The sequence below is a fragment of the Calonectris borealis genome, chromosome 2, assembly GCF_964195595.1.
Source record: "Calonectris borealis chromosome 2, bCalBor7.hap1.2, whole genome shotgun sequence".
In the NCBI taxonomy this organism is placed as follows: Eukaryota; Metazoa; Chordata; class Aves; order Procellariiformes; family Procellariidae; genus Calonectris; species Calonectris borealis.
This window is the reverse complement of record NC_134313.1, coordinates 105912678-105937631: the sequence shown is the minus strand read 5'-3', so window position 1 is coordinate 105937631 and position 24954 is coordinate 105912678. Positions and strand designations below refer to the sequence as shown.

The following is a 24954-nucleotide window of genomic DNA, read 5'->3' as shown; positions in this document are numbered from 1 at the left end:
CTTTTTTCTTCAAGTAGTGTTCATGAAGTTCTGTTTCTGTATTTATCTGAAGATCAGATTGTGTGGAAATACTGAAGAAATGTGGAGATCATCATAAATTCCCTGAAGGCCACTCAGCTGAAAGTATTTGTGAGCTTTTATCTCCAACAGATGACTTGGAAAACTGTATCCCTTTGGATACATACCTGAGTAAGTATCAACATACCTATGCAACAAAATTAGAAACCAAGATACTTTGAATGCTTATCATTGCTTTTAATAACTCATTATTTCTTTTAAAGAAAATTATATTGAATTTGAGACATTTTATTTAGTGTATTAGAGAAAATTGGATTGTTCAAATTGCCATAGCTCATTATGTTTATTCCTTCTTATATTAGATGTATATGGCAAGGTTGTTTTAGTAGCAGTGGAGGCTGCAGGAGCTGTATGGGACAGCCAGCTCGGCAGTGGGCCCACTATAGGCCAAAGCTGAGCCACTTAGCAAAGTTTGTGGTGCCTCTGTGAAAACATGTTTAATAAAGAGCAAAAAGTGCCAGACAGGTGGAGAAGGGAACAGGAAGAGTGAGAAACAACAGGTAGCACCAAGGTCAGAGGAGCAGTGGGAGAGGAGGTGCTCCATGGCAGAGCAGATATCCACAAGGCAGCCTTTGGAGGACCCCATGCCACAGCAGGTGGGTATGCCCTGAAGGAAGCTGCAGCCCGTGGAGAGGCCTTGCTGGAGCAGAGGAAGGATGTGACAAGGAATGAGTGGCAGAGAGAAACTGCTGTGTACTGACTATAGTCACCATCATCCCCCTCTTCCCAACCCCTACTGCATCACTTGGGGCAGGGGCAGAGAATCATAGAATCATTATGGTTGGAAAAGACCTCTAAGATCATCGAGTCCAACTGTCAACCACCACCACCATGCCCACTAAACCAAGTCCCTAAGCGCCTCATCTACACGTCTTTTAAATACGTCCAGGGATGGTGACTCAACCACTTCCCTGGGCAGCCTGTTCCAAGGCTTGACCACTCTTTCAGTAAAGAAATTTTTCCTAATGTCCAATCTAAACCTCCCTTGGTGCAACTTGAGGCTGTTTCCTCTCATCCTATCATTAGTTACTTGGCAGAAGAGACCGACCCCCACCTCCCTACAACCTCCTTTCAGGCAGTTGTAGAGCGCAGTAAGGTCTCCCCTCAGCCTCCATTTCTCCAGACTAAATAGTCCCAGTTCCCTCAGTCGCTCCTCATAAGACTTGTGCTCCAGACCCTTCACCGGCTTCGTTGCCCTTCTCTGGACATGCTCCAGCACCTCCATGTCCTTCTTGTAGTGAGGGGCCCAAAACTGAACACAGGATTCGAGGTGCGGCCTCACCAGTGCCCGAGTACAGGGGCACGATCACCTCCCTGCTCCTGCTGGCCACACTATTTCTGATCCAGGCCAGGATGCCATTGGCCTTCTTGGCCACCTGGGCACACTGCCGGCTCATGTTCAGCCGGCTGTCAATCAGCACCCCCAGGTCCTTTTCCTCTGGGCAGCTTTCCAGCCACTCTTCCCCAAGCCTGTAGCGTTGCCTGGGGTTGTTGTGACCCAAGTGCAGGACCCGGCACTTGGCCTTGTTGAACCTCATACAGTTGGCCTCAGCCCATCGATCCAGCCTGTCCAGGTCCCTCTGCAGAGCCTTCCTACCCTCGAGCAGATCAACACTCCCGCCCAGCTTGGTGTCGTCTGCAAACTTGCTGAGGGAGCCCTCGATCCCCTCATCCAGGTCATTGATAAAGAGATTAAACAGGACCGGCCCCATTACTGAGCCCTGGGGAACACCGCTCGTGACCGGCCGCCAACTGGATTTAACTCTGTTGACCACAACTCTCTGGGCTCGGCCGTCCAGCCAGTTTTTTACCCAGCGAAGAGTGCACCTGTCTAGGTCGTGAACCGCCAGCTTCTCTAGGAGAATGCTGTGGGAGACAGTGTCAAAGGCTTTACTGAAGTCCAGGTGGACCACATCCACTGCCTTTCCCTCATCCCCGAGGCGGGTCACCTGGTCATAGAAGGAGATCAGGTTGGTCAAGCAGGACCTGCCTTTCATGAACCCATGCTGGCTGGGCCTGATCCCCTGGTTGTCCCGGACATGCCTTGTGAGCGCCCTCAAAACGAACCGCTCCATAATCTTCCCCGGCACCGAGGTCAGGCTGACCGGCCTGTAGTTTCTTGGCTCCTCCTTCCGGCCCTTCTTTAGATGGGCATCACATTGTCAAGCCTCGTCCGGGACCTCCCCTGCTGGTAAATGATGGAGAGGGGCTTGGCAAGCTTCTCCGCCAGCTCCCTCAGTACCCTCGGGCGGATCCCATCCGGCCCCATAGACTTGTGAGCGTGTGTGAGTGAAGGAGTGAAGGAGAGCCTGGGAAAGGGAGGAAGAAGGAAGTTACTTTAATGTTTGTCTTTTTGTTCCCATTACCTGAATCTGTAATTAGATACTTATTTTAATTGGCAATAAATTTAGTTAATTTTCCCCAAGTCAAGTCAGTTTTGCCCTTGATGGTAATTCTTACTCAATCTTCCTGTCTTTATCTCAACCCATCAGCTTTTCTGTTCCTGTTCTACCTATTTTCTGCCCCCATCCCATTTGGAGTGGGGGGACTGGGTGGGAGTTTGGCTGTGAGCCAAGGCTAACCCACCACACTTCTCTTTTGGGGACTTAATATATTCAGTGCAAGTACACTAATCTGTATCAGCTAGTAATCTGGCTTGTTGAATTTCAATGATTTTTACCTACTTGAAAATAGATTAGTTAATCTTACTTTAAGAAAACTCTATTCTTCAAGAAGTCATCTCACATGCAAAAAAATACTATAATAATAAAACCACTGGCACTATTTATTTACAGGATAAAAGCTGGATCATGCTTGGGAGGACTGATCTCAAATAAATGTCACTTAAACAATAGCATGATTTAGAGCACAACTTCTTGATGTACAAAATTACACTTTTGCCTGATGCATAAACTTTGTTCTTTAACTGTGCAATTAGAATAACCAAAAAAAAACAAATTGACTCTTGGGCAATAGAACATGAGTTTAGTAGGTATATGGAAGAATGAAGTTTTTGTGGTTCTGTTTTCTCCTATTATGTCTCATCCCCCAGTGTGGAACACAACTGTATAAGTAAAATTTCGTCTTGATTCTAGATTTCATTTAAATGCATCTTTTACGTTATTTTCCAAATCTGCTCTACCCTATTACTACTTCCTATTGCATATTTATCTCTGTAGGATTTAGACCTTTTTAGCTTTATAAGATATGTCCCTTTTAGACATTCTTCCAAATTAAATTTTGATATTTCTTTCTCAGAATCCCAGGAACTTTGAAAATGGTAAAATTTTGGTTAGTAAGAGCTGCAACAGAAAGCATGCCTCAACAAATAAATTGTTCCCAAAGGGACAATGTATTGAAGCTTTGGGTGGTTCTTTCCATTTAGCTGCTGCTTTTCCATGTTGTCTTCCCTTTCCTTAATCTTGTAACAGGAGAACATTACTAGTGAGTTAAACTTTTGTTTCTGTTTTCCCTTTATCAATGATAGCAAACTTGGTTAAACATCAAGTGTACTTTAAACCTCCAATTTGTTAATCACTGCCTATGGGACTTCTCTTGATTAAACTGCCGGTCATTGTCAGTTTGTATTTTTGTAATACAGAGGAAATTATTGGGAAACAAGATAGAAGTAGTACATTTTGCAGTGAAGAATCATCTGGGTCATTGTTTCTGCGATTGAGGACTAAACTTTTGAAATAAGTTAACTACCTTGTCATGTCAAGCTTCTACAAGTATAGTTAAAAAAATAAAAACTATTTCACAGAATTGTCAAAAATACTATTTTACTGAATGTAAGAAATGCTGTGCTCTACTGGAGAAAAATAAACCTCATTTAAATCAATATAGACGCTGTATATTCTGTTTTCAGGCCCAAGTTCTTTAGGTAGCATTGTAGAAGATGTTACACATCCATGTAATCCGAATCCATGTGCAGCTAATCAGTTATGTGAAGTAAATAGAAAAGGATGTCAGTCTGGAGAACTGTGTCTTCCATATTTGTGTGTGCCAGGTAAGGGTTTTCGGACTTCTGTTTACTTGAATTTTGCTGATAAACATACGTTACTGAAATTTTGTTGAAAGTTTTAAAGTGAATTCCCAAAAGAAATATTACCACAACTATCTTGTGTTTTCAAAAGCTGCAGCCTACCTTCTAGCTCTTTTCATTTCTCAATGTGTTTCTATTTTTATTGTCCATTGAAACATAACGTCTCGTTAGAAGATATATTACTTATTTTGCTTCAGAAGAAATAAATGTCCATACATGGTCTCTAAGCAGCCTGCCCGCTATTTAAAATTACAAGCATGCAATACTGCAAATATGGTGCAGCTCACTGCTGCTGCAGACACCATGACATGTATTGCCCTGTATTTCCATACATTATTAGCCATATCCGCATTATTTTCCTTACTGGTGAAATAAATAGACATTATGTCTTGACTTGAAATTAATGAAAATCAGGCTGTCAGTCTTGGGAGGACATTTTGAGAGCACTGAGAATCTGATCAAATGCAGGGTGCCCTGGGATGTACATTTGCATTGGCAGCAATTCCGGTGTTATATTAAAGTTCAAGATGGTATCTTACATGGAATTGTCCCAAATCCTTCTTCATAGGCCAGGACAACTTCTCAAAATCTCTCCAGCAGCTCATGGGTAACTAGTTCCAGTCTGAGTAAATTAATACCCAAACTTTTTCTTAAGAGCTTCACTGTTGCTGCTTCACTGGATTCATAGTGCCCAGGCTTAGGGCTTGGGAATGAAGTGACATGCCACATAATTTATTTGCCTCTCCTTTCTTCTGTCTACTACTTGAGCTTGCAGCACTGGTGCAGCATCTCTGCACTTCATCTTTAATGACTGACAGCGCTATGAGTTCATTGACTGGAGAAAAAGGCAGACCCGCAAGGCAGATTAGCTCTGTGTCTCTCCCAAATCTGTATGTAGACTTGTAATTTGGAAGAAAAAGACACTGACTTTGGGAAACAACAAAAATACGAATAATGGATCTTGTGCTGCCTTGTTCTTCCACAAGACCCACAGTACTGCTTCCCATTAAAGATGGTGTCTGGAGATGCAGCAGTATACAGCTGACTGCATTTTTGCTGCTGTTCCATTGAGTGATACTTTTAATGTAGGTGCGCCTCACTAGAAAGGCATTTGTGGTCATTTGGGAACTACTTTTTTAGAACATAGGTGTTGTCTAACTTCTGCACCATGAGTAAATGTGAGCTGGTTGGGGAGAGAGCCTCATGTAGAATGAGTTTCAGCTATCTAACTTTCACGTGGCAGTCTTGGGTGGTGTTGATAACAAGGGTTATATCTACAAAAGGAGGTGGGAGACTGCACGATGTCCAACTTCTACAGTTCCTTCACTGTTCTACCTTAGACACCAGTAGTGCTTGCCACAATTTTTCCCCATCTTTTAAAACAAAAGGTATCATTCAGTGACATGAGGAATCACCTATGGTTCTTGAAGGAAAGAGGAAAGCTTGCATTTTGTGACCGCTTGAACGCATGTGTTGAGAGAGACTGAGTGAGTGAGAGCGACACTGGTTTTTAAACTGAATTGCATGAAACAGCCTCCTTTCTAGGCGAAGTGATAGAGAACATTGCCGTAACTGTCTCAGTTCCCTGCATCAGTTCCCTGAGTCTCTTTTGTTCCAGCAGTTCTGTGGCTGATCAGCAGTTGCTCCAGTGATTTTTAATTACAAAGAGGAAAACTGGGTTTTGCTTCACTCGTACATCTGCTACACTTGTGCTCTTCTAAAACTGAGGATAGACCTCAGCTCGTTCTTTTTGTGAGCCTAGGGACATTGCTTTGATTATGTTTCTATGACCCTTGCAAAATATTTTTGTTTTTCGGAAAAGCTGAGCATTATTACTATAGAGGTTTTATTGTCCTCACTTGCTGCAAAAGTCATTCAAAGTGATCTGAAAACAAGCTCACGCAGAGCTTTTGAAGAGACGGTTTGCTTCCTCTCAGGGTTGGAAGTTGACTTTTATGTTTGAATTCAGTCTTTGTATTGGTTAAAAGTTTTGGGGGATTTGTTGCAGTTCATCACTTGTAAAGTAATTTTAATCTACTATTTCTTTTATTATTGTTTCCTTGCAATTTTTAAAACCATTTTTCTTCTTTTCCATTCTTTTTTTTTTTAAATCCAGTTTTCCTGCTTTTTCTCCCTTTCTCTTCATGTCTATCTATAAGAGTCATTCAGTGTTCACATAAGAGGTACAAGTAGGGAAGGAAAACGCAGTAAAGTAAGTGAGAGAGGGGAAATGACGGCTTTGCTTGTGAGACTCTCTAATTCAGTTTGTGTATTGGAGAGAGTGAAGCGTATGTGGTATTTGTTATATCACATACATTTCATATTACTACAGAACTGTGGAAAATGAGGTTGCCTGAGAATTGTTGGAATTACCAGGCTTTTTCTCTGAAGTGACATTTCAACAGATACTTCAGAACATTGTCTCAAGCAAATATCTTCTATTTCTGCTACTTGCTGCCTCTATGAAATGAGGGAATTTGCCTAAAGGGTGAGAGCAAGGCTGCTGTAGGAACACCTTAGCTTTTTCACAAGTCAAAGAGTAGTAGTTATTTTTGGTAGTGGCACTTGCCAAAGTATTTACTAAATATGAGCTAAAATTTCTCCTTCTATATAGGTTGCAAACTGGGAGAAGCCTCAGATTTTATTGTCCGTCAAGGTACACTTATTCAGGTTCCATCCTCAGCTGGTGATGTTGGTTGTTATAAGATTTGTACCTGTGGACACAGTGGGTTGCTAGAAAACTGCATGGAAATGCGTTGTGTTGATCTCCAAAAATCATGCATTGTTGGAGGACAAAGGAAAAGTAAGTATTAGAACAGTAATTATATCTTTATACAGCACCTGTTCCTTACGTAATGAATTTTGAGGTACATATAAAGACCCAGAGGATCTGAATGCAGAGTTTATCAGAAAATACAAAAGTTAATGTTTGCATCCCTATATATAATACTTGTTTAATTCTTATATATGCTGGAGGGTTCCATTATTTAAATCAATACTGAACTGTGTCTGTCTCAACCAATGAAAGTCCTGTGTGAAGTGTGTTCTTAGTACACCATTTTTCAACCAAAAGGTCACTGACTTGCCTCACATCCCCTGTATTTTGTGGTACTTGATAATAGGTAGCTTGCTTTCTCGTAGAAGAACTTGCTGGTGGGAGCTCTGAGGATTGAGGAGGGAAAAAGTTCTGAGAGGAGCCAGTAGGCAGTAGGGATGAAGCAAAACAAATTGATCTGTTTTAAGCATGCTGTAGTTCTGAGCTTTAAGCACAGTATAACTGGCTGCCCATTTCCTGGATTCCAACTTTGTGGGTACTCTGAGTCTATTTGTAACAGCATTGGATATCCAGTGACTAATAGAGGTGTCTGGGGAAGAGTGTGAGAAAAGGCAGAGGATTTAATCATACTTTCCATGAATATTCTACCAGAATCTGTTCTGTGCTTCAAACCACAGACCCCTTGATCAGGAGGTGGTTTCTTTCCTAGCCCCAAATGGTTTGCGGGTTTTTAGTTTTCGTCAGTTTGGTGTTTTGTTTTTTTTTTTTACTTCCATGGATATTAAATATGGGTTAAAAAAAAATCAGACACTTTTATCATGCGCTATAACCTCTGGCAAGAAGTTCCACATGTTAAGATATGTGTGCCTAAAAACCCTCCCTTTTTTTTTTTTTGGTGGGGTTTGCAAGGGATTTCTTTTAATTTAAGCTTTGATCATTTGTTTCATCTGGTTCCTCTTAGTTCATGAGATTTATCCTAGTTCTTATATTGAAAAAGCTGATGAATGATGGTTGCCTATTTGAATCCTCTTTCAGACCTCTGTCATATTCCTCTCAGTTTTTCTCCAAGCCAGTTCCTATTCTATTTAACCATTCCTTATATAAAAACAGTCGTATACTTTTTGATCATATTTATTACCCTATTGTGTACCTTTTTCTAGTTCTTACATTTTCTTTTGAAATGGGAACTGGAACTTCATGCACCATTCACAATCAAGTGCCCAATCAAGTGTATGTTATAGCAAAATGATGTTCCTTTCATAATTATTCTAAGTATCATCTTTTTTTGGCTGCTAATTGTATTGAGGTCATGCTTTCACAGAGCTGTCTATTGTAACACCATGGTCCAGTTCTTAGGTGGAAATGGTCAGCTCACAGCTGTTGTGTGAATTGTAGAGAATCACTTTATGTTCAGTACAATGAATTTCCTCCGCTGTATCCTTTCCTAGTTGCTCAGTGTGGTGAGATTTTTTTGCAGTTCTTCATTATTTGCTTCTTTGTACCTTAATGTTACTGATAGACTTTGTCATGTGAATACTTGCATTTGTTTTTTGGGTCACATATAAATATGTTGAACACAACAGCCACTGCATAGATCATGGAGACCCCTCCAGTGATCTCCCTTCATTGTCCATTTATTCTGTTACACAGTTATTTATCCATGTGAGCACTTTTTTTTCCTATCTCTACTTTTTTTCCTGAAAGCCTATGTTAAAGAGCTATTAAATGTCTGTTGAGTATTGACCAACCTGATTTTCTGTTGCCCACATGCTTATTGACTCCTTCAGATAATCCTAAAAGATTTGTTTTGTGACTTGCACAAAAACTGTGATTCCTTCCCCCGATGTATCATATTTAGATATGTGTCCACTGATGCAAACTTTTACACTTTTACCACATTTGTGTGGCGCAAAGTTAGGTTTACCTATCTTTATTACCTATCCACAGAACCCTTTTAAAAAAATGTATGTATTTTAGCCACTTGCATTGGTATCCAAACCCTGGGGAAGTTTAAAGCAAGAGGTTGTAAATAAGTTCACTTATATTAGCAAGTATTTCACACCTGAGTTCATTTGGAGTTTTTTGGTGAATGTTTCTGGTCTTGCAAAGTCATTAGCATTTGTCCAAGAGCTGCTTCTGAAGCAGGTTCTCTAACACATTGCCTGTGAAGAAGGTACTCAGCTTAGACTTTTAACTTCCTCTGCAGGGAACAGGGATGCAAGAAAATCTTTTACTTTTTGTTGTTGTTGTTGCCTTATCTTCTGAGTGGTTCTTCTGTGTATTGGTCAGATGTTCACTGTATGGTCCTCCCTCCTACCACAAACCTAGCTGTAGGTGTAAAAGTCACATAAAACTAGTTTTATCAAAATAGTTGTTGATGTCTGAATTAGCAGTGAACAAAACCAGTAATCACTGGATGTATTTCCAATAGACACATGCACAGAGGTGCGCGCACACACATACGCACACGCTGCTAACATGGCCAGCCACACTGATCAACACAGACAGAAATTAGTGCTGTTATTGGCACCCACATAAACACACATAGCATTACGCAAACATGGACAGCACATATGGTCCAAACCTATTCCTGTTCTGCTGCTGATTAGAAATGAAGCCTGCTAATGAAATATATGCACACAGAATAGAGTTCTGTCCAGTAGCAAGCCCTAGATGCCCAGTTTCTCTGCTAGCTGCCCCCCAGATGCCAGTCTCTTAGAGCTGGTGGCATCTGGACCCATGAGCTCCCAAGGTTTGTGTTTCCACTCCAGTGGCTGGCACACAGATCTCTTATTCTACTTATTGATTCATCCAGCTTAAATTTTGTTAGCATTCACACACATATTCAAAGTAGGAAGCACACACACAAAGAGGGTAAAAATAGGATTGAATAAAAACATAGGATAGATCGTGGTGATAAAGTGCAGGCTTCAGAGAAGTGTACTGACCAGCCACCTGTCTACACTAAACCATTCTCTTTTTCCCTTTTTTCCCTCTGCTTTCCCACACATCTTCCTGCTTAATCCGTCTTAATTCCTCCTTTTCCTCATCTTTGGTCCTTCCACTAACCATCTCATAGTAAGTTTTGCGCAATCCCAAAATTCTCTTCCCTTGGCATCACATAATAAATCTGATACCCCTTTAGGCAATGATGCTGTTTTAGTTCAGAGAGGGAGTTTCTTTTACTGAGTGATGTTGGTAGGTTTCACACCAAGGACAATGGTTTAAAAAAAAGTGCTTAAAAGACTGTTCTGCTAATGTGTACAAACATGTTAGAAATACATACCTGTCATAGACTGTCCTCTGCACTTGGATTTCTTTGAAACCTTCATAACCTGCAATTAAGCATCACAAGGCGGTCTATGGATTTCAGAAAAAAAACTTACTAAATTTTTTAATGAAATTAATATTAAGTAAGAATTATAGTTTAACACATTAATCAATAGGGCTAACGTATGCTTAAAAATGAACATGTAAGCAGATACATTATGATAACAAAGGCATATTGAACACTGTGGTTCTTTAAAGTCTTCCTCAGCATGGGTATAGACCTCATGCTGATTTCCTTCTTCCACATAACTGTAAGATGAACAGCTTTTTATTTTAACAATAGAAGAATGCTAACTATCTCTTTCTTGACTTAGGTTTAAATTATTAATTTTCTAAAATAACTGTACTGTTACTGTTCAGAGATTAAATTGGCATGGGTAATGAGCATTAATTGGGTTCTACCTAATCTGACAGTCAAAGTAGTTGAAAGAGACTTGACAAATGATGCTTCTTAAAAGACGATATTGATTTATTTTCAGATTTATTCATTGCTTGAGATCTTTAAAGGTGTATTTTTGTCATGCAAACCGGCATCCTGCTCTTTGAAAGGGAAAACAAAATAAAAAGCTACTACTACAATAGGGAAAATCTTACAAAATGTCTTAAATATAAAATGGAGTCTGTGCTGAGCTGTAACCCGTCTGAAGATAATGTCTTTGAATCAGTCAGCAAGCAAGAGCTTTTCTGCTAGTGAACAGTTACATATTTCAGCACTGGACGTTGTTTAGTGTCTGTAATCAGCCCTTTTAAAATACTGTCAGACTGAAGTCCAAGCATAATTAAAGCAAATCAAAGATACCTAATAAGTCCAAAATAACTGAGTCACCTTTTTTACTATGTAATGAGAGAGTTATTTTCACATTAAGTAAATCTTAAGAAGCAAGGCACTTGTGGTAGTTACATTTGTCACAAACATAATTTTCTGATTGTGAACCAAACCCTGAAATCATGAAAGAGTAGGTAATTGGGATTTTCTCTTAAAAGATACCAAGAGATCTAAATAATCAATTGTACAATTACTTTCATCATTCAGGAAAGTCTGCCTGTAATGTTCCATGCATTTATAGCTTGTAATGTTTGGGTTTTTTTGTTCATCCAAAGAGGATAAAAGTCAGCCAAACACACTTAAAGCTTATTTTGTATTGCCAAATGGGTACTGTTTGTTCATGGAATCCGAACACTGAAAACATCTTAACCTTAATGATATATTGGATGGGCAGTTATAGAAAGTATCTGGTGAAAGTAGATGCTTTTAAAATACAGTCATTAGCAAATATGTTATTTAAATGGCGACTGAAACCTTCTATGGACCATTCTGTCCAAAGAAACTTGCACTTTTTCAGTTTATTGGTGAAAACAATCACAAAAATGTCTGAAGTTGTATTTGTGTTTTATGTTTGCACAGCGTACAACTGTCACTTGTTGTGGTAAGTGTAACAACAATATGTGTAGCTGGTAGGTATTTGGTATTCAGTAAGTGCTGACCATTTTAAAAAAAAAAAAAAGGCAAACAAAACAAACCACCACAAAACCAAAACCAGACAGCTTCCTTTCTTTTGCCGTAATTACTCATTAAATGTGAGTGGTGATTAAGGCTCTAGGTATTATATAATAAAAGATAAAAATTACTAAATTCCAACTTTGTTAGATGATGTATTGAAAACAAATAATTAAAAATTTACAGTCACCATATGAACTTTTTGTAGTTACTGTATTTAATTGATTTATATGTCAGTTGCAAAAAGCTAGGGTTTAGTCATAAAATCTGAACTGTAATTTTTAAAACCATTCTCTGTAAACCAAAGAACCCTGAATGCTTTATCTGATGATGGGGTTTTTTTGTGTTGCAAATTGACTCCAATTACGAAATGACTACTGATGAAGAGGACAGTTGGCTGTGTGCGCTCTTTGATAGTGAAAGCCAGTAGTCTCGCAAAGTTTTCCAGTGGATCCTAAGTCAGTTACTCTTTACTCGAAGAATCACCTAAGAGATCCTGTGTTTGGCATTACCTTCAAATCTTGGAAACTTTTCTTATTCCCTGCTGACAAATTCCTTCTTCCTTGGGTGGTACTCTGGTACTTAAACAGAGCTTTTTGTGCTACGGAGGCTTCTTCTTCCATCCCCTCTTGTTCCTGCTGTCATTTTTCTAGGAGTACCTCTTCCGAATTGCTCAAATCCTGAGGATTTTCCTTGTGCCCCTGTAATATTTTTCAAAAATTCTAATCCTTAATCTCCACCTTTGAAAAGAGATTAGGGAGAATTGCCTTATTTTGTAAGGCACAGTTACTCTTATGTTTTCCTGAAGAGCTGTGTATTTGTTGGTAGTCTTTAATAACCGACCTGGTTATGGATAGATCATCTGTCACCAACATGAATTGATTTTATATAAAACATACAACACAGTGAAGGGCAGTCATATGGACAGTTCACAAAGCCAAACTGGAATTGCTAAATTGAAGAAAAATTTCCAAAGTTTGCACTTTGCCTTAGATTCAGGTGTGAAAAAGTTACTGACTTATAAAATTAAAAAATTGGGCAAATTGCGCCATCCTCAAAAAGCAACTGTGATAGTGTCAGTTGCATTATTAAGGGCTCCTTTCTGAACGCCAGTGGGCAAACATAGACCTCTGTATTTGTGTGTGTCTTGTGCTGAATCTAGATCTGGGTTTCTGTTCAGCTTTGCTACAATCTTTCTTGTTCTCTGCCTTGGACAAAACTGCATTGCATTGTAACTTGTACTGCTTGTTGAGGCTGAAATTACGATTATAATGGATGCTGCAAAAACAATAAAGACCAGAATGAAGCATTGGCACTTTTTACCTCTTGCCAAAAAGTACACACAAAGGAAAGAAATGAGCACTACAGAGTGCTCATTGTGTATGAGACTATGCCTGAAAGTTTAGCAGTCTTACATAAAATTATTTTAGGAGAAGAATGTATCTTTATGAAAGCTTTACCTTTAAAAATGTGGAGCTTGCTAGCTAGAATTTATAGAAGTACTACGTACTACGCTACCACTTCTTCTGTTTTCTGAGTATATTTCTTTTTGCAGCTTTAAATTGTTCTTGAAAAACAAAACAAAACAAAACAAAACAAAAAACCCTAACTTAAACAGGCTTTGAAAGGATAAAGTATTTGCTTCCTTGTTTAACTAATTAATCAAAACCACATGTGAACAGACTTTTTCTTTAAAAGAATAAAGCAAAACTTGAAATGTAACAAAAGATAGAAATTTTAATGGGAAAGAAACTGAATAAGGAACAATTAATATTGAAAATGTAATATCTATGTAATATGTATGAGTATATAGTCTTCTGATATATTTGCATTAATTGTATGTATTTACTTAATTTCTTTTATTTTAAGGCCATGGAACATCCTTTAATATAGATTGTAATGTCTGTTCATGTTTTGCTGGAAACTTGATATGTTCTACGCGTCAGTGTCTAACTGAGCATAGTTCAGAAGATGAACGTCGGAAGTTTACAGGTACCTTTCCAAACTATGGAAACTGTAAGCGTAATATTCTTAGAGCGAGGGTTAGCTTCTAAATTCTTTCTACAGTATTAATGGAAAATACTTGATAATTCGTTATTAAGATGTTCTTTTAACTATTTATTTTTCTCATCTCCAGCCTGCACTTCAGAAAAAACACATACCTTTAAAAAAAAAAAATCAGTACTGAAAAAAAAAACCCTCAGGTAATATGTAAAAATAGGTAGAGACAGGGTAATGCCACTGGGGACAAGAGATAAGGAGTTTGGGGGAAAAATGGAGAAAGCTGAGTAGAATTAGCAAGGAGGCAGGGCACAAACTTCCCTTCCTACTACTTGTAAGTGCATATGTGCTACAGCATTGCTAAATTACAGGAGGGAGGAAGTGGCTGAAGATAGAGCACATCTTTCCATTTGCTGGAAGGCAAAGGTATCTTAGTGACGCCTTGTGTATCTTCTGTCATAGAAAATAAGTGTGCACCAAATTCCTGTTTTGTATGTTGCTTTTACAGGTTTACCATGTAACTGTGTAGATCAGTTTGTACCAGTATGTGGTCAAAATGGACGCACGTATCCAAGTGCATGTATAGCTCGTTGTGTTGGGCTCCAGGACAATCAATTTGAATTTGGATCATGCATTTCCAAGGACCCTTGTAATCCTAACCCTTGTAATAAAAATCAGAGGTAAAAGCAGAATATGTTTTTAAGTTTTCTTTGGCATCATCTACTTGTGAAGCAGATTTGCTTTTTCTTTGAGTGTGTTGTATATTGTAGTAACATTCTACTTTTGGGGTACTCCAATAAAAATAACTATTTGAAGTAGCTACTCTTTATCAGAGTAATGGACAATAATAACTGCCAATTCTTGGTTCTGTTTATGTAGTGCTGTATCATTTAAATTCATTATGCAGATCTCAGTTTTAGCAATAAACGAGAACTGATGTATACTTTCAAAAATGGGAGAATCAAATTTTGTTGAAATGGCAATAAGTGTCATTTTACTACTTTGTTTCACACCTTCTTCTAGTAGTTAAAAACAAAAACCCACACCTGAATTCAAGACTTGAATTCAGTCTTGCTTATTCAGTCAATAAGCTGTGCTTTTTATCTCTAAAATAGGAAAATATCAATCACTCTGGAAGACTTGAGTTTCTCTTAATTAGATTGATATCTTGTGAAAACCATGTCTGTACAATCTCTGTTTTTTCAGTGTCAGAAAAAAACAAAATCTGTATAGACGAACATATTAAAATAAAAATATGCTCTGTACTAGTGTCAGAAGAAAAGAAAATCTGACCTTTCTTACAGAAATCAAAGTCTGTGGCTCATAATATTGGTCTCTGTCTTCAATTTTCTGTGTTGTGCAATACTGCAGTTTCCTTTGAATTTGTACATTTTTCTGTTTTGAAAGAAAGCCACCATAAGAAGTTGTGTAATACTGTGCTTTCATGAAAACTGATTATAGCAATTTTATTTTTTTCCTTTTTCTGCACTTTAAATGCCTTGATGCAGAAAACTGCAGAGAAAACACTGTAGTTTTCTGGCTGTAGTAGCCATTATAGCATTGAAAACTAGACTTTCAAAGCTGCATTGTGGATATACACTTTTTACCTTTCATATTTTTAATTTGGAAAGTATAGAGAGGTTTTTCAGTTTTACAGAATAACCATTATGCTTAGAACCTCAACTTGTAGTTTCAGTAAAGGACTGTACACAATACATTTTTCTGGGTCAGTTTGATAATGTAGCATAAACTAAACATGCTCATTTTAAAACATCTCTGAAGTGCTTAGAATCTAATTAAGATCTTACATTCCACTTGTAAAGTGTGTAAATTTCAGAATTTCTGAGTCTTCCCTAATATAAAAGTAAAACATGTAGTGCATAGGACAGCAGCACTCAGAGAGAATGAGGATGTATTGTACATAATCCAGTGATAGCATTGTTGTCATTTATAGAAGGAGGAGATTGTTAAAAAAGCCATTTGACCTTTCATCAGTCTATTCGTCAAACTCTATTGCCTGGCATTTCTCTAGGGATGTCTTGCAGGGCATATGGCAAATGTTTTGCAGATTAGACCATGGAAGGTACATATTTAATATAAAGGGAAAAGAATTTCTGCTGTTTACTGCTCCTCACAGATAAGAAGTAAAGGCTTGAGAGAGATGACGTGCCAAAAAAGGAAATTGTGTTAATACTAGATTTTTCCTTTTGCTTGCAGTCATCCCCAAGATTGGATGTGATACAGTATATTGAACCTACAAAGCTAGAATCCAATTAGATATTTGTAATTGAAACCGTATAATTTTTAAGTCTTGTTTTCACTATCTTCTCAAGGAAGGGTGAGGCTAGACCTCTGCAATATAATCTTTTTCTCTTGCAGTCCACTGTTTTCATGTTTTCTCTAGTTTGCCTTAAAATAGGCATTTACAAAATGAAGCTTGGGAGTAGGTAGGAAGTTTATCCAAGCCTTTTCAAAAATCCATTGAAAAATACTTGGTAAAAGATTAATTTTAGTGGAAACTGTAGTTGTGTTCACATACATTGACTAAACATGGTGTGAACCAGTTTCAGGTTTGTGATGACACCTGAAATTGGCTATTCAGAATGTTTTATCACATGTATTTCCTGCAGCTCTGCTGAACCATAATTAGCTCTAAAGCAGTGGAAAAGATTTCGCTGAAAATATTTTCCCTAAATATTTTGCAACTTAAAAAATCCTATGACATGATACGAAATTATTATTACTTTATGCAGGTGCATACCAAAGAAACAAGTTTGCTTGACTAGTTTTGGAAAGTTCGAATGTAGCCAGCATGAATGTGTGCCGAGGCAGTTAAATTGTGACCAGACACGGGATCCTGTTTGTGACACAGACAATGTGGAATACAGTAATTTGTGTACTTTGTACCAAAAAGGAAAAAGTTTAGCATACCGAGGATCATGCCAGGTAGGAAGTGGTTCTAGCAATAAATACCAAATCTTCTTTGTTCTTTAATGTTCAACTTTGCGATGTTCTGGTTTTTATAGCTTACAAAATGTTTTCATTGAAAGTAATCCTTTAAAAATGTAATTTTCATTAGTATAAAAAATATTCACACAATTATATTCAGAATTTTGTCAAGTGTTTGTCTGCTTTAGTTAACAGTTGTCTCAAAACCAATCAAGAGCTTTACTTATGCTTTCTTGGGGATAATACTCTGATATTTATATTAAGTCTTCCTGTATTTGTCACCATTAAAGCTTGCATTGAGGTATGTTTGTAGTAATTAGTGCAGTTCCTTGGTTAGTTAAATGCTAGTTTTCACCAGTTTGAACTTGTTTTAAATAAAAATTAGTGCCCGGTCATAGAAAGTCTTTAGCGTTTTGTGTGATTGTGCCCCAGGTTTACCAAGTTCATTGTTCAGGATCTATTAACACCAAAGTTTTGTTGGAGACTAGGCAGTCTGTAATATTTTCTTCAGTTTGTCTGGATTGGATTAGTCTTCATATTAATCCCTGGGAAGGATTAGGATTAGGTTTAGTTCTTCCATCCCACTGCTCCCTACAGTGTTGCTAGACAAGCTATTTCTATTGCTTTATAAGAAAAGTCAGGAGCTACTCTTTTCAAAGTTGCTGGCTTTACCATTGATAGGCTGTTCCTCTCCAGGTTTTTCCTCAAATAATGAAGATTCATTGTTGACTCTTGGTCTCAACTGATGGATATTCTTAGAAGTACAGAACTTTTTTCAGGGTTTTTCTGTATTATAAATGCTATTGCTCTTTTAACCCACTTTTAGTTTCTGCCTTTCTATCTTTATACCTTCTTTTTCTTGCCCTTTTTCAGCAGCCTCGTTAAGTACAGATAATTCTTCTCATTGCACATCAGATATCTCATGAGATACTCAGGGAATGTTCAGCCCTTGAACAGTAAGAATCAAAGGAATATTGCATGGCTATTTTTTTTTCTCCAGCAGTTATATGTCTAGTTGTATCCATGTTCACGAACTCTTTGACACTGGTAGCTTTAATTTTTCACTCTTCCTTTTATAGGGAAGATGACTGTGAGATATGAAACTATTTGGGGTGCTCACATTTACTTGTCCTCTATCTGTTTTGTTGTTAGCTTAGGTGTGTAACATAGAAACTGTAATTGTCTTGCTATTTTAGAGGAAATACAGTGATCATATAGCTATGGTGACTTACTTGAAGTATTAGTTAGTTTAATAAAATATTTAGACCTTGGGAAGAAATTATGGAATGAGTTGTGTCATTTCACAAGACTTTGGACAAAAGTATCAGTCATACCTTGTCTGCAAAGAGTCAGCAATTCCATTTGCTTCCGTTCGTGTTCAGAAGCTTAAGTTTATTGGCATTTGACCTCTTGAATGTGTTGGACTAATATAAGTGCACAGGCAGGATAGGAAGAAGCTATATTACAATTCTCTTTGATTTTCACATGTGTTTGAATCAAATGACACGCTAGATATGTTTTTCTGAGAGAAAATGGACCAATAAATGTATTTTTCTAGATGTAAAGGTCTCAACAATAAATATATTTTTGACAGAGGTGTCTAGTAATGGATTTTATTCTTCTGAAATAAATGTATACATTTACCTTCTCAAATAATGTGTAAGAAATACATAGAATCATAGAATCATTTAGGTTGGAAAAGACCTTTAAGATCATCGAGTCCAACCGTAAACCTAACACTGCCAAGTCCACCACTAAACCATGTCCCTAAGTGCCACATCTACACGTCTTTTAAATACCTCCAGGGGTGGTGACTCAACATGTGCACACACACTAAATTTTAAGAACACAAAAACACACTGAGATGAATGAATAAATAAATTATTAATAAGCCATTAAAATATTAATAAATACTACAATTGCAAATATTTTATTAATAAATCATTTTAGTAATAAAATACTACTTTATTACATAATGAAATTATTATAATCGTAATTAATTTAATAAGTAAGTTAATTTAAATGACATGGTCATTTTATTTAAGCATTAGCACAGAACAAAAATTGTTCTTTCCCAAAACATCTTATTGTACATTTCTCAGATTCCAGCTTACATTTCTCTGTCACCTTCTTTAAGTATTACCCGTTCATAAACTGGCAGGTTATTTACTCTAGATTTCCTACTTTTTTGAATGTTTGACAATATTAACGGCGAATTCCCATTAACTATGGTTTTCCTAATGTTAAAACTACTCTGAAGTTTTGTCTGTAGCATGAATAAATTGATCTTTGAAACGTTTCTGTGCGTTTCAGCCATTTTGCAAATCAGTGGAACCTGTATGTGGACATAACGGGGAAACCTACAGCAGCGTCTGTGCTGCCTATTCCGACCGTGTGGCTGTGGACTATTACGGACACTGTCAGGCTGTGGGTGTTCTCTCAGACTACGGTTTTCATACAGAGTGTGCCTTTGTTAAATGTCCCCAGCTTTCTGCTACTGGCTGCAAACCGGTTATTGCACCAGGTATGTTAATTCATTGTTGAAGTTTACTGCAGATAGGCAAGAGTCTCCAGGCTATGTGTATAAATAGGTGTATATTTGCAACAAAACTTATGCTTTAAAATACTGTCTTCCATAATGTCTTTGAGACATCTAAGAGAAAGGATGAAGTAGAGATCTTTACCAAGGGCAAGAACAAGCCAGTACTGGGACTCAGCAGAGTAATTCTGAAGTGGAAGGGCCTTGGCTTTAGGAGTCACGCTCCTTCAGACTTCAGAAACTTGCAGCTGTCCCCATAGGACTGGTTTGGGGGAAACGAATGAGGTCTGTGGTGTCTAGGGTAGAATGTCACCGGGAGTCGGACGAGTCATTTTTCGGAAGTGGTAGCACAGATACCACACTGGAATGCCAAACTATCGTCAAAGTACATTTCCCAGAAGAACAAAGATTACGTTTAATTAGAAGACAGAGTAAGATACCATATGTATTTACAGTACTGTGAAAGAGGAAGACAGTAGGAATAGTTTTGCAGTTGTGCTGTTTTGAACTGTTTTTTTATTGTTTTCACAAATACTTCCTTTATAAAACAGTCAGTAACTAATCACAGGTAATATACATAGCAAGGAAAGCTCAGTTTCTAAAAAGAAACAGTTTTATGCATTTTTCTCATTCACTGGTTTGGAAAAGGGTCTTTGTGCTTTGGTATTACATTTAATATTGTAAAAGTCACTCTGTGAATGTGAATTATATATAATAAGTTGGGGGGGTGAATTAAATATACAATCATGGGTAGAAAGTTGAAATATTAGCCCTTTGCTTTCTGAAATACTGAGGAAAAACAATAGGAGAAATATGACGTGCTTCTGTGTTAAATATGAATCTGTCAGACAAGTCCTTTTTTTCCCCCTTATTATATAAAGATTCTAAGCTCCAACATGGTGTAACTGCATAAATTAATGTTTGCAGTGTGCATAATTGCTTCTGTCATGTCCTAGCTATTTCAGCTCTTGAAATTCATCATTTCTGTAGTTGCATATGCATGCATCCATACCAAACCTTGGCTTGTAGTACACAAAGTGCCTGTGGTTTTAGCTTACAACAATGTATCATCCTGAAACAAATGAAAATTCATCTTGTTGCTTCGTGTTGATAGTAGTAAATGTGTGTTGAAAGGTGACTGCTTTTGCATTATAAATGTTTTCAACATTAAAAAAAATTTTAGAAGTTGTGCAATTCTGCTATCGAATTGAAAGATTTACTTTGCTTTGGTAGTTTTGCTATTTTCATTCTCAGTTAACGTTCAACTTTTGACCTCTGCTTACTTGAAAGTGAAAAGACTATTTGCTTTTATTTCTGAGATTTTTATTTATTCTAAGATTATTTTTTATTCATAGGAGCCTGCTGTCCACTATGTGCTGGAATGCTGAGAATCTTATATGACAAAGACAAGCTGGATACTTTTGCGAGGGTAAACAGTTTAATCATGCCTTATGTTAAACGGTACATGGAAAAGTCAAGTTACTGTATACTCTCTCCTGAAAAGTTAACACATTATAAAGCCACTTATTTTTCAGTAGATAGTATGTGATTTGATTTTTTTCTTTATACTGTTTATACTTTCCTTTATTTCTTAATATCAGGTATAGAAATTGAATTACAATGCAAAGCAAAAGAGAATTAGAGTAGGCACAAACAAGCACATTCAGGTTTGCAGTTTAAATGACTTGTAATAATAAAGACAAATGATACGGGAACTGCATCTATCTCATGGTAGGAATACAGTGCATATTTGTTATTTATGGCCTTTTTGTTAAGATTATTCTGTTACCTTACTATTTCCTAATGTAGGTAACTTAGTTCTGACATTGTCTTATGTTTAAATTGGATTGTTTTACACTCTTTGGGTTATCTAGATAGTTGTCACTGATTTTGTTGCTCATCAGCTAAAATGTTGGGTTTTAATTAAACATCTCTGTAAGTTAGACACCACCATCCTTCATTGCTGCTCTTTGAAAACCTCCAGTGTAAGATGGATCTTCTGATGTTGATTGCCTATCACAGAACACAACATACTAGGCCCAGACTCCCCATGTGGTGTATAAAAGGATTGCACTTTATTGACCCCTGCTTTTATGCTTCAGTGTATGGAACAGAGCAGAACGCTTGATTTTTGGCACAACATCACAACAAAATAGAGTAATATGACTATCATGCCTAGTGAAGCAAAACAATTCATATTTGCGTCTGCACGATTTTTTTTTAAATATCAAGAGGAAAGATAATTTCCCCAAAACAGTATAAAATTACATTAACCTATTTATATGTTTAGAAGTAGAGAGAATTAGCTATTGTTGTAAAAACAGAAAAATTTAGCTTGAACAGGACCCTTGGAGGGGTCTGGTCCAACCCCCTGCTCAAAGCAAGGTTAACTCCAGTTAGAGCAGCTTGACCAGCTGAGTTTTTAAAACCTCCAGGAGTGGAGATTCCACAAGCTGAACGCTGCTGGACTCTCTCCACTTCGTCAGTGTGGCCTGGGGAGGCGGGGGGGGGGGAGGGTAAATAAAGAGGGACGATGACTTCTGCTGGCTCTGTTCTTGCTGTTGCAGCCCAGTGTGTGGTTGGCCTTCATCTCAAGGGCGTGCTGCTGATGGATGTTCTACTGATTTCCTCTCAAGAGATTTTGTGTTTCTGTGTGCTGTGTGTGTGTGTGCGTTGACCAATTTTGCTGAGTAACAGTGTCTGTTAGGTCATGACTGCATCCTGGAATGTCTTCCAATTGTCACCTCTATGGTACCAGGGACACAGTGACCACTGCAGCTTCTCAGTTCATACATTACAACATGTGGCTGTGAAGAAGAATTTTTAGTTTTAGTTAGAAGAAAGCTTTCTAGTTAAAGAAATTTATTGGACTTAATAACTGAACTAGTTATTCAAGTAGTTGGTGATAACTACTCTCCTCTCACCTACTAAGTACCCTAATACCTGGAAGTAAGTAATACCTGGATTAGGGTACTTGGTAGTTGCTTTTTTCCTTCTTTTTTCCCCTCTCATTTTTTTCTTCCCTTTTTCACCACAGCCTTGCTGACTTTCTCTTGTCTTGCTCACCTAACGCCACAATACAGTCTTCAAGTTTTCAGAACTCATATGTATAAATATATATCTCTCTTTACACTTAAAATATGTGATCTCTCAAACATTCAAATCAGCATTCTCTTAGCACATACTAGAAATTACAGAAGTTTGACTGAAGCTCTCTCCTTTGGAAACTTCAATCAGGGATCATCCAATAAGGCCCCAGAGATGACTTCTAACCGGTCACAGCCACCTGGAGACTGTGCATGGTGTGACACTACCCTGAGCATAGAGACTTAGAAGCTCTGTGCCTTGTTGCTCCAGTGTGAGTCGGAGGCAGACTAGTATCTCCTAATAATACAATAGAAGATGCCCAACTGTGTATTTCAGTAGATTTGATACTTTTGTCATCTACATGAAATTTATGTTAATAACATAGATCTCCTCTGATTCCATCAATAAAACTGTAGGATTAGTGTGCAGCTCTTGCTTTTGACAGTGTACATATATATGTAGCGTATACATCCATTGTACTGGAGATGGTTAAGTCTCAGATGGAATCATTGCTAGAAATGCTAGCATACACTTTAACCAACCCAAGAGGGCAAGGAGTAGTAATGTCTGCCTATTTTAGTTCAGACAGGTGCTTTGTATAAGAAAAAAATGCTTCAATTACTGAAGAGTTCTATCAATCTGACTTTTTTTTTCCCCCTCCCCCCACCCCTCTGGCTTTTTTTGTAAAGATAGCAGGAAACAAGTGTCAGCATCTACGCAGAGCAAAGAAACATTAGAGATCTGCTAAGATTCTAACCTAATCTACTAGATTTCTAATCTAAGACATTAAAATCCAAGTTTGACTATTGGTCATCCTTAAAAGTATCCATGTGCTTCTGGTTTAAGACTGTTTGAACAGGGTTTGCTGATCAGTCAGCGTGTCAGACTACATTTTAATTGGGAAAATTAAAGGAAATCCCTCAAAGATCTGGTAAAAGAAGTGTTGTGTGATACCTTGAAAATTTGATTCATGTAGTCTACGTGGATTTCCCAGATTTCCATTTGTTAAGGTCTTGTACCAGTGGTCTTAAAAGAAATGAAGCTACAGTAGGATAAGAAGGATGGATCTCTTGCAGCTAAAGCTAGAAAACAGAACACAACAGAATGACCAGAAGTCACAAGTCAAGTATTTGTGTTGGTGTTTATACTGTTCAACACATCCAGAAGTGACCTTGGAAAAACGGTGAAAAACCTTTAAGTGGCAGTCCTTAAATAGACTGACCATCTACAATCAAATTATTGTTTGTCAGATACAGACAGCAGAACAGAATAAGAATTTTAAGAGAAAAATGTATTTACCTGGTAGTTATGTAGTGATCTCTGTAGTGATTGCTGAATGTCTTCACAAAGCCATAGCTCTTCATTTCTGGTGGCTCGTGGAACAGGTTCTGTGATGGTAAAGGAGTGCCAGCTGGTAGGGCTGCTCTGCTTCTTGTTTCCCAGCATGGGAGTACAAGCCACTGTAACAGATAACCATTTACATTATTTTGAGGTACATGATACATATACACACTAACCATGAAGGTGGAGAACAAGACATATCAAAACCATGGTTAATTTAAGAAGTAAAACATTTTTCCCCTTCTTCCTTTCACTTTTTTAAGGGTTTTTTGGGAGGGTTTGGTTTTGGGGTTTTTTTGCTAGAGATTAGAACTGAGTAGTCTAATGGCTGAAACAATAAATGCCATGACATAAAATAATTAAAACTGAAGAGGAGAAATGTAATTTTGCATAATGTTACATCATCCATGAAGTTCTTTGTTTTCTTCCAGGTAACAAATAAAAAGCCTATAACAGTACTTGACATACTTGAAAAAATCCGCCTGCATGTCTCAGTGCCACAGTGTGATGTGTTTGGATACTTAAGCATAGAATCTGAAATTGTGATTCTCATCATTCCTGTGGATCAGAACCCCAAACCATTGCAGGTAGACTATGTTATTATTTTGTTTACCCAGCATGGATTTACTTCATTTTTATACATGTACACTTTACTGTTTTCAATATAGCAGTTCTAAAATTGTGCATTTTCCTGTGTACTGAGTACATGGGGATTTCTCTAGTGACTCAAATCTGAATAGCTAGTATTATGGATGGTAAAATGTGTCTTGAGAATCCTGCTTTTCTGATAAGAGGCTTTTGAGTGTGGATAATTAGAGGGGGGAGGTGAAGGAAGGCCAAGGATAGAGTAGTATGATTTTTGTTTTAAAATTAATAAACCCTTAACTTCCTGTGGCTAAAATAACATAAAATATAAACTGATGAAAATAAATAAATTACTGAATGACCTCTTAAATTAATATTAATTGTATATTAAATACATACCTGCATATGAAATGGTACTCCTTTGTGTCCAGTGTAATAGTTAAAAGTAGATTGAAGCATATGTGATACTAGGCTGAAGCACATCATATGTATTGATATCATATTAATACATCATGCCCATCTTCATGTTAAGCAGTAGTTCATACCAAAGAGGATCCGTTGATACTATTCTGAGATCATCCTGGTTTTGATACTCCTTTCCACCTTATGGTAAAAAGTGTTGGGAGATCCCGAAATGCTATTACGACCTTAAAAAGGAAATAACATTCCAATAAGCTGCCCAGCTTGCTGTGTCATAGGTAGTTCATGCTAGCAAACAACAACCT

The 24954-nt window shown here is 37.6% G+C and overlaps 1 protein-coding gene and 1 long non-coding RNA gene across 2 annotated transcripts in view; one reads left to right on the top strand and one right to left on the bottom strand.

Annotated features, from left to right (window-relative positions):
- The window catches only part of RECK (reversion inducing cysteine rich protein with kazal motifs), a 69537-nt gene that overhangs the window by 41755 nt on the left and 2828 nt on the right, over window positions 1–24954 (top strand). The window contains exons 12-20 of the mRNA XM_075142881.1: window positions 53–189; window positions 3947–4087; window positions 6738–6926; window positions 13597–13719; window positions 14237–14408; window positions 16482–16674; window positions 18991–19201; window positions 20572–20645; window positions 24076–24231. Of these exons, the coding sequence (XP_074998982.1) occupies window positions 53–189; window positions 3947–4087; window positions 6738–6926; window positions 13597–13719; window positions 14237–14408; window positions 16482–16674; window positions 18991–19201; window positions 20572–20645; window positions 24076–24231 (1396 nt within the window). The remainder of the gene's footprint in view (window positions 1–52; window positions 190–3946; window positions 4088–6737; window positions 6927–13596; window positions 13720–14236; window positions 14409–16481; window positions 16675–18990; window positions 19202–20571; window positions 20646–24075; window positions 24232–24954) is intronic.
- On the bottom strand, window positions 20605–24950 carry LOC142079165 (uncharacterized). The gene is made up of 4 exons (XR_012672533.1): window positions 24629–24950; window positions 23603–23763; window positions 23258–23385; window positions 20605–22023 (listed from the first exon to the last, which is right to left on the bottom strand). It is a non-coding gene; the product is annotated as an uncharacterized LOC142079165 (long non-coding RNA).